The sequence below is a fragment of the Poecile atricapillus genome, chromosome Z (genome assembly GCF_030490865.1).
Source record: "Poecile atricapillus isolate bPoeAtr1 chromosome Z, bPoeAtr1.hap1, whole genome shotgun sequence".
In the NCBI taxonomy this organism is placed as follows: domain Eukaryota; kingdom Metazoa; phylum Chordata; class Aves; order Passeriformes; family Paridae; genus Poecile; species Poecile atricapillus.
Window position 1 is genome coordinate 94,323,042 of NC_081289.1, and position 13,610 is coordinate 94,336,651.

The window sequence follows — 13,610 nt, forward strand, 5'->3', positions numbered from 1 at the left end:
GACCAGTTGAGTAATTGAAACAAAGTAACATGAAATACTACTAATAAAATAAAACAAAAAAGGAGAGAAACACCAAGGAAAACAAGTGACAGATAAAAAAATGCTCATCATCCACTGACTTATATCAAATCCTGTCCCCGAACTGTGAGCAGCCCCCAGTTCAGGTAACTCCCCCAGATTATTAATTTGGGCATGAGGTTCTATGGTGTGGAACACATTGCTGGCCAGTTCAGGTCCCTGCCCTGGCTATGCTCCCACACCTGCTTGCTGGCAGAGCACGAAACACTGAGCAGTCCTCAGCTCAGGGTAAACACTGCTCAGCAACAGCCAAACCAGCCGTGTGCAATCAACATTGTTTTCATACTGATTCCAAAACACAGCACTGTACCTACTGCTCAGAATAAAGGAACTCTCTTCCCAGCCAAAAGCAGGACACACCTGAACATAAGTTCTTTTCCAAAACTTCACAGAAACACATACAGCTTTGGAACGATTGTTTTGGTTTGGTTTTTGTCCAGGTGTTTACCTGCTATTTAACCTCAGAGTTTTGAAAGACATCCTGGAATGTGCCATGATGTCAAGTTTGAAAATGATTTCCCTGCTCTAGGGAACTTTCTTCATAAGTTAACTTCCAATGTTACTTTCAATCACATGCTTCTGTTTTGATTTTTTTTTCTGGTCTTTACTGATGAATAAAAAAAATGCAAAAAATATTAAGCTGTCCTCAAAACATCATTTCTTTCCCTAGTGAAGGGTCTTAACTGTCAACTCAAAAAACATGTGCTTGAAAGTATGAACAAGCCGGACATTTTTTCCAGTTCTAACAGCTGCAATTAACAAACAAGAACAACTACTAATCTGTAATACTAAATAGCTGGAAAAAGCTGTTTCTCTTTGCAGTTGCTAAAAGAACGTATGAAAAAAATATGCTGAGAAAAGCTGAAGTTTTCATTATTTGAAACTGAATTACGTCTCCACAACAATTAATTCTTACATGAACACAGCAAAATGCTTCCACAAGTAAGCCTGGCATTTTTAGTTTAGAAGGTGGTGGGGAAGAGGGGGGGGGAGACTAAAATAATCAACACATCTTACTATAGATGCAAGACTTCATAACAATTGTGCAGCATTATTAGGCTCCAAGTGCATTTCAAAAAGAGCTTTAGTTTGTGCACAAAGCCACAGCTACAAGAAAGACTACAAAGAAAACTTTATCCACAACAGATCCAGAAACTCAGAAGATAGGAAAGAATTCAGATTAAAAATCTCCTTCTGTTTTAGTAAATTCTGCTAAATGCCTCAAATAAGCAAAGGTAAAAACAAAGTAATTGCAACAGCTGGTCAACAGTGCAGAAATTTTGAAGATAATATGGCTACGTCCTTGATAACTGTGGGAATTAGCAGATTTTGTTAACTGTGGGAATTAGCAGATTTAAAAAAAATATTAAAGGAATCATAAAATAAAGTACAAGATCTGAGCTCTCTCAGTTATTTTCTCTTTACTGTGGATTAAAGTATTAGGTCACTAAAGCCACAGGCTTGCATAGTTTTCTTCTATGGCATTCTACAGCTTTCTATTTCCATTCTGACTTGACATACTCCAGGAAGAAAAATTCAAGAGAATAGTAGAGTAAGCCCTTTTCTGCAGTTGTACACAGAAAACCACAATGGCCGTCTGGCAAATTTTCATAGTAAGAGCTGCCAGTTGAAGTACCATGATAAAAGAAAATAAAATGTAGCTATACATATATTTTATAGAAAATAAACACATGCAGCTAGAAAAGTTCCTTGCATGTATTTTAAGGTCTTGCTTCTGCAGAAAGATATATTAGCTGCCTCAATACATAATGGACCAAACATGAACCTATTAGAACCATCTGCAGCTTGAAGTCTTATTACTTACCACTCAGCTTGTGGAGGCTAAGAGGAAATATCTACTTTCTGTAGGGATATACAGGTCCTTATAATGCACATGACATCCTTGGAGTGAAAGAGCTCCAGGGCATGCAGGTCAGTTACATCACTACCCAAACTGAGACAGAAATCACTGAAACATACCTTCATACTTTGCTCTAACTTTACAGCACAGTTACCCTGAAAAGAAGTTATGCTGTAAAAACTTAAGCCTACGAGAGGTCTCTTACACACTAGCTTCCACTAGAATCAAACACTTATTCAAACAGCTGGCCTAGCTGTTTGATCACCAAGATATAACAGCAACACATACCTACATACACATACAAAAAAGTACACAATGTAAGATATATCAAACTGGCAAGCCTAGGACTCCCAGAATGAAGCAAAAAGTATGTGAGAGAATTCACATCACTACAGGACCAGTGCAAGTTTGCAAACCCCAATGCTTTCACAGCTTCTTTCAAGTTATGGCAGCCACTGACAAAAGTGAATGGTAATCTGCTCACAGAAAGGTGCAGGATAATCTATATTGCAATCATCTCCATCAAAAGGCACAATGTTTGCTGAAAAGCAGAGTGATTCAGCAATCAGAAAGGTCACTAGTTATATTTAGTCATATAAAAAGAGTTAATCTTTAAAACATCAAGTTCTTGCTTATGCTATAGATTGAGATCAACTCATTAGCTCAGGTTAATAAATGGATGAATAACCATTTTTAAAAAGAGCTTGTTTCCACAAAGTTAGCACTATGAGTGAATCGCTGGCAGGTTAGTCGAACAGGTCTTTTCTACCTCCTTTACTTGTGAAAACAAAGCCTATGAACTTTGAAAAGCCGAAACAGTGTTGTGCCTGTGAAAGTAGAAAGACAATTAAGTTCTATCTTGAGTAACACAAGGCGAAACAATTTTCTTTATCCTCACCTGTTTACATGACTCATTTCCAGGAGACATGTGAAGTACAATAAATTATGTCTTTACTATGTAAAGGTACAGTAAATACTGCTAAATATTTTCCAGTAATATTAAATAGCAATCAGAAATATAAAACACCACAGAATTGCCTGGGTTGGAAGGAATGTTGAATCATTTAATTACAACCGGTTAGGAGACTTAAGATGTTAGTTGTGCTCTGGGTCCACACATAAGGTTTCTTTGAAACTTAACTCTTTCAGGATTATCCCTGTAGGATGGTATTTCAAACACCCAAGCTAGCTAAGTAAGCCAATACTCTGCTGCTGCACTTTTCTGCAACAAGCACATGAAGTTCAAAATCACTTTATTAACTTTGTGCTGTAACTCACCAAGTCCCTAGGCCACACCAGATACTGCATTTTAACATCGGCAGAGTTTGAAACACACTTGAAAATTACAAAGGTGATTTTAAAATCAACCCTCCCCATCCCCAAAAGATCTTCAAGGTCTTGAGCAAGATGCTCCAGAGAGCAGTCTGTCACCACAAATATACAAGAATTCAAATAAATAGAAATTTGCCTCCAATCCCATTTGGTTTCTCTTTTTAACTTCACATTTTAGTCAAGTTTTGCACAACAATCTATTGGCAAGATTCACTTTTCCAGGCAGCACCTTCTGTCCACAACCCTGCCTTAATCAGAAACTCTCAGGCTGACAAAAAGCTCACTCACCTCAGTACACCACCCTAGCACTAGCTAGCAAGTACCCCTGAATATTACAGACTCAGCACACCACTAAAGAGCAGGCAGCTTCAACTAGTTATTCCTTTAGCTACCAAATCACTCTACTCTCCCAGCCAAGTACACAAAACATCTGATGCATTAGAGCCACATAGGACTGTAAAGATCAAACATATTGGGAGTAAAGGGTAAAAACAAGGAAAAAGATCTGGGGAGTTTAAAAAAATAGCAAGCCTTTCTTGAAACACAATGAAGAATGTGCATCCATTGGTACTCTCTGTATCAGGCACTCGTACTGTACGAATAAGTGCCTGAAATTCCAGCTACTCATTGCCCTACTATGCTCAAAATTTTCTTTTTTTCTCATGGGACTGCTTAAAACTTTCTACACTGTAAATAAAGTAACTTTAAACACTAATCTCCTCCACAGATACACCAAACTCTCTCCTCCTGCTTCCTTCTTGCTTCTTCTGGGACATAAAAAAGTAAAACCTACTTTGCCTCTTACCTTATCTTCAAGGCAGTAAGAAGCATCAAATTAGGAGCCTCAGATTAAAGCATGTTCATATTTTCTTTCTGAGTCTTCCTGTAAGGTTAGTTTACATACACTAAAATTAGACTTCCATTAAGGGAAGTGAAAGATTTAGAGCTGAAGAGAAAGCTAAGACTGCTCAGAGCAACAGTGACAAGAGACTTGAAAGAAACTGGCAGCCCAGGCTCAACTGAGATCACTTTCAAAGTCGGGAGTTTTAGATATGCAGTAGCACTGACAAGGCATAAGGTTTCCAACAGATCTGCCCTTGCCAAACACTAACATTTACAATGTTATGATAGGAGTGAACACTGCAGAGCTTAACAAGTTTCACGTGTTCTAGATTCAAGCAGCCAGTCAGGTAACACACACTGTACTGCTTCCACTAACGACACAAGTAGGTTTTCCATTGATTACCAAAAGATTGCAGTGCAAGTCAAAGCAAGCGTAAGAACCCTCTCTAAGAGATCAACTTTTCATCCATTCTCTGCTGAAACAGGCCACTTACCCCTCAGAAAAGAAAATCCTTCTCCAAGTCATGGCCCCAGCTTTTCTGGCTGACTAATTCAGCATTGTGACAAGCATTTCCTCCGACTGCACTAGAGGAGACTGAGTGCTCCATAACCAAGAATCTGGCAGAGGAGAGTCCCTCCTAACAACACTGCACTGATCAGACGCACATACATGGCCAACACTGAATTGTGACCAGTATTACCACTGTGAAGAACACGAGCTCCATCTGATGACATTATGTCCAACTCTGTAATTTCTTTCTGTTTCTATGACCAACTCAGAATCCTTTGCATTTATTACCATGGTACTTCAATGAAGACTGAGAACATGCATGAGAACTGAAACTGTCTGTACAAACTTTAGTTGCAAACATATTGACACAGCTGCTTCAACGATTTTATGGAAGCATTCAATTTTAAGGCAGTTTTTCTAGAACTACAGGTCTAGACATCTGAACTGTGTTTCACACAGAAGACTTGAACTTTACTCTGTGAACCTATAATTTTGACCGTAAAGAACCACCACCACAGTGGTCTGACAGACAGTTGCCAGCCACAAGAAAAACAGGAATCCAGATTTTTTTTGAAAAAAGTGTGTAAGAGGATCAGACTTTCAACAGCATGTAAGCTCCACAGCAGGGCAGCTGGACCAAGTCTGGAAAACATGCCATGTAACTAACAGTGATCAGCAGGCATGTCCTAAAGTGGACTTACTCTTTATCTTCAAGCAGAGATGATAGAAGGCAGCAGGAATTGATGAAGTCTTCAAGAGCAGAGCATCTATCTTCTTGTACTAAAGGTAACAGTATTACCACAGCTTCAAAGTTCATACACAAGTCTATGAATGTGAAACAGTCCTAGCCTAAGTCCCTATGCACATCCTGCCTCACTTTTTAGACAGAACAAGCAGGCATGCTAAACTGCAAATTTAATCCAATCCATATATAACCATTATTACCAGTTCAAATACAGTCAAGGAGACAAGAAAACCACACCTATTCATGAGCAGGTTCTCTTTTAAAGAAAGTAAGTTGTGATTTTATGAGTACATGATTATTTTAATGAGAGACGAGTACAGAAGCTTTGAAGCAAAAAAAACCCAAATATTTTCCCAAACTTAAAACATCTGAGTTAGCTGCTTTCTGAAATTATGGAGTCTATATTCCATGAGTTTCAGTTTAGCTAAGAATGCCACAAGAATGACTGAAAACTGGAACATTATTCCACTATGTGGAAATTAAGCATTAATCTTCCACATAGACAACTGAAATTGTACTAAAGACAGTAGGAATTAAAAGAATGCAATCATTGTTTTTTTGTCTTGTTTTTTTTAAGGTGACTATAGTCACATTTTTACCTATATTCAAGTTTCAGAAAAGTAGGTCCAAAAATGTTGACCATACTATGATATTTTTTGCTTTTTAAGTGCTAGCTACTACTGTTTCTTGTATTTTTTTCAAAAGCTGCTAAATCCGTCTATCTTGTGCAAGCAGAAAGCATGTGCTCTTTAAAGTTCTTGACCAGGGGCAGCTCCAATAATTAAACTTCATTCCATTTTATCCTCTTCCCTAACATTTAGAGTATTTTTAGTTTATTTTTCGTAACTATACATGCTTAACACTAGATTACTTAAAGTGTTATCATTGTATGATAAATGTTGCCTCTGCTGCCTTTAAATATGTATAAGCACTTAAACTAAATTAAACAGTTATCTAAAGTGGCTGCCTGGAATTCAGTAATGTTGCTTTGTTGAGACCAGGGTCCCCTACCCATTGCGCAACCACAATTAACGTACGCAGTAGTTTTATAATTTGTATTGATAAACATCTGTGTTAATCAAAAGCATGTAAGAGTTAACACATAACACAGACTAAAATATCTAGGCACAGTGACTCATTCCTGACAGATTCTCTGGTTAACATGTGAAGATAAAGTGATGCTCATGACCCACTTATCAGATGCTGCTGTCAGTGGGATTCTCACATAAAGACTCTTGTTCAGCACCCTTTAGAATCATCAATACTACCAACATTTAATTTATTTACCTTCAGTAAAACAATAAAACAGCAATCAGCTACTTTAATTCTTACTGGTAACACTTGAACTGGTTTTAAATTAATAGAGAAAGCAGACTTCACTTTAACTATTAATGCTGCCCCCAACACAAAGTTCTGCCCATGAAGGGTATGCTTGGAGATCTATCTCAGGAACCTTCACAGATCAGCTTTCTCCCTTATTCACAAGTAAGTCCCAAGCTAAAAATCAATAAAATAATCAGGACTTGGACTTCAAACTCCTCACATGAAATTAGTAAGTGAACTCCAGGGTGCCTCCTTCCCCTCAAACAGGTTTTCCATACAGGGAAAGAAACAAGGAAAGCCTTAAAATTCAAGTCCTCTCAATCCTAAAGAGTGCAGACAGCTTCAAGGAAATGAAGCACTTTCACCTCTGCCCATGGCAGTGAGGTTGGAATTAGATGCTTATTAAGGTACCACCCAACTGAAAACATTCTGTGCTTCTACGATAATGCAAGTGCACTTCAGTGCTGCAGATGTGATCACAGAGTGAGTGCTAAATAACAGGGCCAGAGATAACTTGGCTTAGATCCACCAGATGCTAATGAGTATTTGGGTCAAGATGACAGTGGCTGGCCATGATATCTTTGAATTTTAAAACATGGGCCTGGCAACCCAGTAATCCCAGGGGGAATAACTCTGATTCTCAAGACAGGACTGTGGTTTCTAACTGGGCACAGCTGCAGAGATCACACTTCACACAAAGCACCACTGGATGATGCCCTTTGGGGTAAACAAGTTGATCTCTGTCTCAGTGGTCAGTGGGCTATGGTTACTTCCTCCCTATTGTTGGTCTTGAGCAGTGACAGTGGCCATGAAGTGAAACGCAGTCTTTGACACTGAGTTGAGGGGATAGTAGCACTCTAAGGCAAGGATAGGATTGGATTGGCCCACATGTGTTGCCGCCAAACTTCAGTCTGTTGGCAAACTACCAGACACAGAGTGGTGGAGACACCAGTCATTACAGACCTTGTTGATATCCTAAGTATTGAAGTGTATTTCAACTTCTATGCTACCCTAAACTTAAAATTTAAAGATACTTACCAAGTAACTAGCACACATGACAGTTCATTTAAGAAAGACAAAAATAATTGTTACATTTTAACAAGGGAACAAAACCAATAAAAGGTCTGAAATTCATGTCGTATCTCTTCCTGGTAACAATCCTTGCTCTGAATTTAGAAGGAAAAGAAAAATTTGCTTTTCAAAACTCTCTGAAAGTGAGTAAAAACAAGATTGAAAGTCGAGAGCTTTCTCCTCAGCATCTACAAACACAAGGTTATCTTGCTCCAGGCTACTCAAATCAGAAGTATTGCTCCCAGTGCAGTTAAAAGGTAAGACACCGTATCTCTCAATCTCACTTATAATACTAAAACCTTTGGGAACAAGACCAATGCAGAATTTTTTTCTGGCAGCTGAAAGCGTATCTCAAAGCTGAGGAGCTGCTCTCTGATAAAAGTAGTAACGCTATCTATCTATCTATCTCAATTTCAACTCTGTAGTCCTCTGCTACTGAGAATGTACTTTAAATTCAGGATCCTTCTCAGGCATCACTTCATGTTATATGGAAAACATCACACCCTGAAACAATTAAGTCTAGCTCTATTCCCAAGTAAAGAGTCTTTTGAAACTACACGGCAGCAACAGTGTGCTTCTGGCATATACAAGATCAGACCCATCATGTAAGGATGTGGGCAATATGAATACTGATCATGAAGACCTTGAGGTTAACTTCTGTGGGCCTACACAGAAGCTTCTGAAGTCCTTCCTAAGCAACTTTGATAAGGAATGTGGGATATGCAAGATAGAGACAGTGTCTTTGAACAGCCATCCCACTAACTGATGAGATGATACTTTACATCTTTCCACTCCAACAAGAGGTCAGGAAACACCTAAGGAGGGGACCTTTGGTTTCAAAGCATTGAAGTCATTACCTACAGAGAAAATAGGCTTGTTTTCTCCATCAACCAGACTTCACCTAAAGACAGCAAGCTGTGCTATCAGCCCCATCTGGTTTCTTTGGCATCCCCATGAACATTCAGTAATCTTTACACTGAAGAGCAAAGATTGCTTTATGGTTTGGTCAGGCCAGAGCAACTAAAAGCAGTGATTTCAGTATCCCAGACTACCATGCTGAAGGAGGGTGCTTCACAGATTTACCCATTCCACTACCTAATGTCTTAAGAACAAGTCATCTGCTGTAGGAAGATCTGCTGGTTATTCAGAGCCATAGGGGAAACAAACAACAGAATTCAGCCAAGAGAAGTCAGACAGACTGTTCAGCAAAAAGGAAGCAAAGGAGCATAAATTGATTCAAGTGTGCATCCTAAAGGAACTGTTCAAGTGCTGCAATTCAAAACCAGCTTTACCCATGAAGTAAGATACTACATCCTTTTTCCAAGGTACAAGCTTCATCACCTGCATCCCTGAAAAGAAGCAGCTTTGCATCAAGTGCTGAAATCTAACTTCAATGAGGTTGAATTAAAATTCAAGGAAACTTTGTATAAACATCTGTTTTTCCACATGTGAATCTTCTTTCCCGGTACTCTAAATCCCAGACAAATGTCCTGTTAGAATTTATAGCACTCAAACTAACCTAAATGAAATGCAAATAAAAAAACCTTAGTTTTGGGGTATAAAATTTCAAATATTTTATTAATATAGGTTCCTTCTGACCAGTAGCATCAGCACTGCTTCCTTCTGCCTTTATTCCACTACTTAAGAGAATTGCAGAATACCATCTGAAAGTTTGCTGGTTGGAAAAATGAAAAGATACAGAAATCTCCAAAACCAACATACCCGTTATTTTGTCCCTGACAAGCTTGCAGGATTCTATCTCCCCAATGCTGCCAAACAGACTCTTCAGTTCCTCTTGGGTCATGTTTTGTGGAAGGTAGTTGACTATTAAATTGGTCTTGCTGTCTTCTGTGTTCCCAGAATCAACTGGTGATGAGCAATTGTTTATGGTAGCTGAACCATGGGCTGTGTTATTACAAGTTGGTCCATTAGACAGTTGTGTTTCCATGGCAGCAATTACCTGCTGAAAAAACCAGAAAACAAGAACCATCAAAATTCGTATTTCAGCATCTAGTAGGAGAGTTTAAACAAGAACCTAGAAGACCTGTCACTATGCAGAAATGGTACTGTCAAGGCCATATACTGCCTCTACATGCAAGAAAAAAAACAAGCAAACACCAGTACAGAAGGGCATTAAACAGTTAGTCAAGACAATACTTTAGAACCTTGCAAGCAAATAAACTGTCTTCTACAAGCTCATTAAATGAAATCAGCATTCAAAGCTTAGTTTCCATCCTCTGCCATTCCCTCCATTTAGGGGAATCACAGCCTTCTTATTACAGAAGTTACCAAACAAAACTAGCCTCTTTCAAAAGTAATCATTTCTAGCAACTTACAACTGGTTACTGAAAAAACATGAAATGCAGCTTTTAAGGAAGTAGAATTTGAGTATTTTCAAAAAGAGGTGGGCATTAACTATATCCAAAGAATACTTCTCATGAGAAATAGCAGAGATCAAGATAAGTACTTTGAAGAGATATTTAGGGGATATATGAATGTGCTAGGATGAAAAATACACACTTCCTTGACAACATCCATGTCAAACCTCTGTCATCACAGGCTGGAATCAGGTTTCTAAATATTTTTATTTGCCAAAATTGACAATTCTTATTTCTTCCCTCGCCTGAACTCTGAGAACAGTTAGATTTGAATCTTGAACTTAATTTACTTTTAGACCACTCCAGAACTACTCTGTGCCTGGAAGACCACAGAATAGATCCTCCTAGAACCTGTGCTAAAGCAGATGGAGAACAGGAAGTCCTGTCTGACCAACCAAGTGGCCTTTCTGTGATGAAGTGACTCTATCAGTGGACATGGGAAGGGCTACAAGGTGTTATCTACCTAGACTTAAGCAAAGCCTTTGACACAATCCTCTACAACATCTTTATCTCTAAAATAAAGAATATTTATGGGTGGCTTAATAGGTAAGAAAGTGACCACCAGAGGTGGTGGTCAACAGCTCAGTCTCAGTGGCCCTCAGTCACAAGTGGTGTCCCTCAGGGGTCCATACTGTGTGACCAGTGCTACTCAATGTCTTCACTAGTAGCACAGACAAACGGATCAAGTGCACTCTCCACAAGTTGGCAGATGACCCCAAGCTGAGTGGTGCTGCTGACACTCCTGAAGTTCAGGATATCATCCAGAGGTACTTGGACAGGCTGAAAAACGTGAGACCATGGGAATCTCACAAGGTTTAACAAGACCAGGTGCTAGGGGCTGCATCTTGGGCCAGGACACTCCCAATATCAACACAGGCTGGGGGATGAACAGATGGAGAGCAGCCCAGTGAGAAGGGCTTGCGGGTGCTGGGGGTGAGAGGCTGGACATGGCTCAGCCATGAGCACGCACAACCCGGAGAGCCGAATGTGTCCTGGGCTGCATCCAAAGCAGAGTGGGCAGCAGGGGAGGGAGGGGATTCTGCTTCACTTGAAACCCTGCATCCAGCTCTGGGGTCCCAGCACAGGAAGGAGATGGACCTGCTGGAGTGAGTTCAGAGGAGAGCTTGGATTAAAGGGACAGAGCACATCTCCTGTGACAAAATACTGAGAGAATCAGGTTTGTTCAGCCTAGAAAAGAGATTAATTTGGAGTGGCCTAATTGTGGCCTTTTATTATCTGAAGGGAGCTTACAAGAAAGATGGAAAGAGCCATTTTTGAAGAGCACAGAGCAAAGCGGTATGTCTTCAAACGGAAAGCTTGTGAGGTGGTAAGGCACTTGCCAAGAGAGGCTGTGGATGACCCCATCCCTTGAAACATTCAAGATTAGGCTGGATAGAGCTTTGAGCAACCTGATCTAGTGGAAGGTGTCCGTGGCAAGTATATTAGAGACAGACAATCTCCAAGGTACTTGCAATTCAAACCTGTCTGACTCTACTGTGTCTCACTCCATAGTAACTGACTATGACTGCAAGATGCAACAGAAATAATCAGGAGTCTGCTTGTACACAAGCACCTGTCCACAAGTTGCCACATATACAAAAGGCTCTCTGCCACCTCGGTCAGAGACTGAATGGCAAAAGATGGTAAATACAATGGATTTTTAATGGCATCCTAATATTTAAGATTTGGGCAGCCTACTCTGTTTGAGACCAACTGTTTAGGACAACATGCAAGAGAAAATTAAGTAGGTTAATTCTCCAGTAATACATATTTCAATGCAAGAAGTTCACTAAAGAAATCCACCAATCACTGAAATTTAGCCTCATAATTAAACTGCTAAGAGGAGTTCTCACAAAAAAGCCTCTTGTAAAATCACAGAGCAGCATCAGGACCTCTGAAGGGTCTGTCCTAACAGTCCTGTTTAAAGCACCATTTGCAATCAGTGCATATCCAAACAGCTGATGAGGTCAGCTGTGTTCAGAGACTGCATAACTCAATCTCCTATTAATACAAGAGGGCATAAGTTGAGTTTCTTACTAGAAGTCCAACTTCAACATTCCTGGGAATACATTTCTATGCTCTGTGCTCAGCACAACGAAAAAAAAAAAAAAAGGATACATCTATTAGGAGCACTCTTTAGAAAAGTGTGATCTAGTTTTCCTGAAGAGCTGCAACTGCAACAAGATTTTCTTCCCTTGTGACAAAATTGTAACCTGCTCCTGGCACTGATGAACATGTCCACTGAAAAGATTACAGATTATCCCAATGAAGATAAATTACTTTTCAAAACACTAGCATACCTGTTAAAGGTAGTCACAAATGCTGTGCTCTAAGGCTCTGTAGGTTTGCCTTTTTCCTCTTTTTATGTTTTATTCTTGAATTTGAAGCGTCCATTGATCAAAATTAACAGGATTTAACAAGGACAACAAACAATTCTCTCTTAATTGCACATTTACTTTAATGTTCAGGTGGCAAGAATGGGATCCTAAGCCAACATTCAAGTGAACAGCTGCAGTAGCCTGTGTGTGCTGAAAATTACAGCATCTCTCAGCTATAGAACCATCTGCTCTGAATAAAGTGATACTAATATGTTTTACAAATAATGCATACCCCCCTAATAGGCTAAAGAGAACTGTTCATACAAGACAATGCACTAAATAGTTTTCACTCAAAAATAGTTTGAGATAAATTTACAGTTTTAAAAAATTTCTTAGAATAGACTGGCAAATATAATTTTAAAATAGTAATCATAACAACACAACTATACAGGTTTTCAAAGTTACTGCAATTTAGTATTCAGACCATACCAAAACCATTTTAGTACAATACTCCTCTTCAATTATTCACTGTGTATTTTCAATTAGTACTAAAATCTAATTGACAGTAGAAGAAAGGCAAGCCACTGCAGTGTAATTTCTACAGGAGATCACCATTTTACAGAAAAGTTTTCTTGGTATGCCACTGTGCTCTAGGCTCTCACAGGATAGGAACACAACCTACAGCCCATAATGAAACATATATCTGAGTTAGCGTTCCAAATGGAAGGTTAAAAGACTTTGGTATGGCCTCAGCACTATTAACATGTAAAGAAGTAGCCTACAGAATTTAAGAAAAGTCCCACAGACCCCAGTCCAAGGCTCTGCTGCCCACGAACCACTTCTAAGCAGAGAAGCCACATCACACAGTCTGACTGCCATGTTAGTTTGGAGTTGCCGTCTGCAATATGGACACAAAAAGTACTGTATGTTAGATTAGCAAGATAATGCAACAAATCAGTTTGTACAAATTTACAGTAATTGCATTTATATTCCCAGCACGTCCATGCAGTGTGGTTTAATTGGATTTGAGGCAATTCCAATCTAATCTTTACAAATTCAAATGTAAAATTATTCTTCTTATGTGAAATAAGATGCTTATTTTTAAGAAGGTTTAGAAGACAATGCAGTTTAGTTACCCCTGCCTCTACCC

General features: G+C 39.2%; 1 protein-coding gene across 6 annotated transcripts in view; it reads right to left on the reverse strand.

Moving 5' to 3' along the window:
• ELAVL2 (ELAV like RNA binding protein 2) overlaps positions 1–13,354 on the reverse strand; it is a 42,930-nt gene extending 29,576 nt beyond the window's left edge. For 3 of the 6 annotated variants that reach the window (XM_058865244.1, XM_058865243.1, XM_058865242.1), the window contains exons 1-2: positions 13,268–13,339; positions 9,487–9,727 (exon numbers count right to left, since the gene is read on the reverse strand). In XM_058865244.1, the coding sequence (XP_058721227.1) occupies positions 9,487–9,727; positions 13,268–13,339 (313 nt within the window). Of the gene's footprint in view, positions 1–9,486; positions 9,728–13,267 lie in introns of all 6 variants that reach the window. The other 3 variants (XM_058865241.1, XM_058865240.1, XM_058865245.1) reach the window with 2 other exon arrangements.
• Between the last annotated feature and the right edge of the window lie 256 nt (positions 13,355–13,610).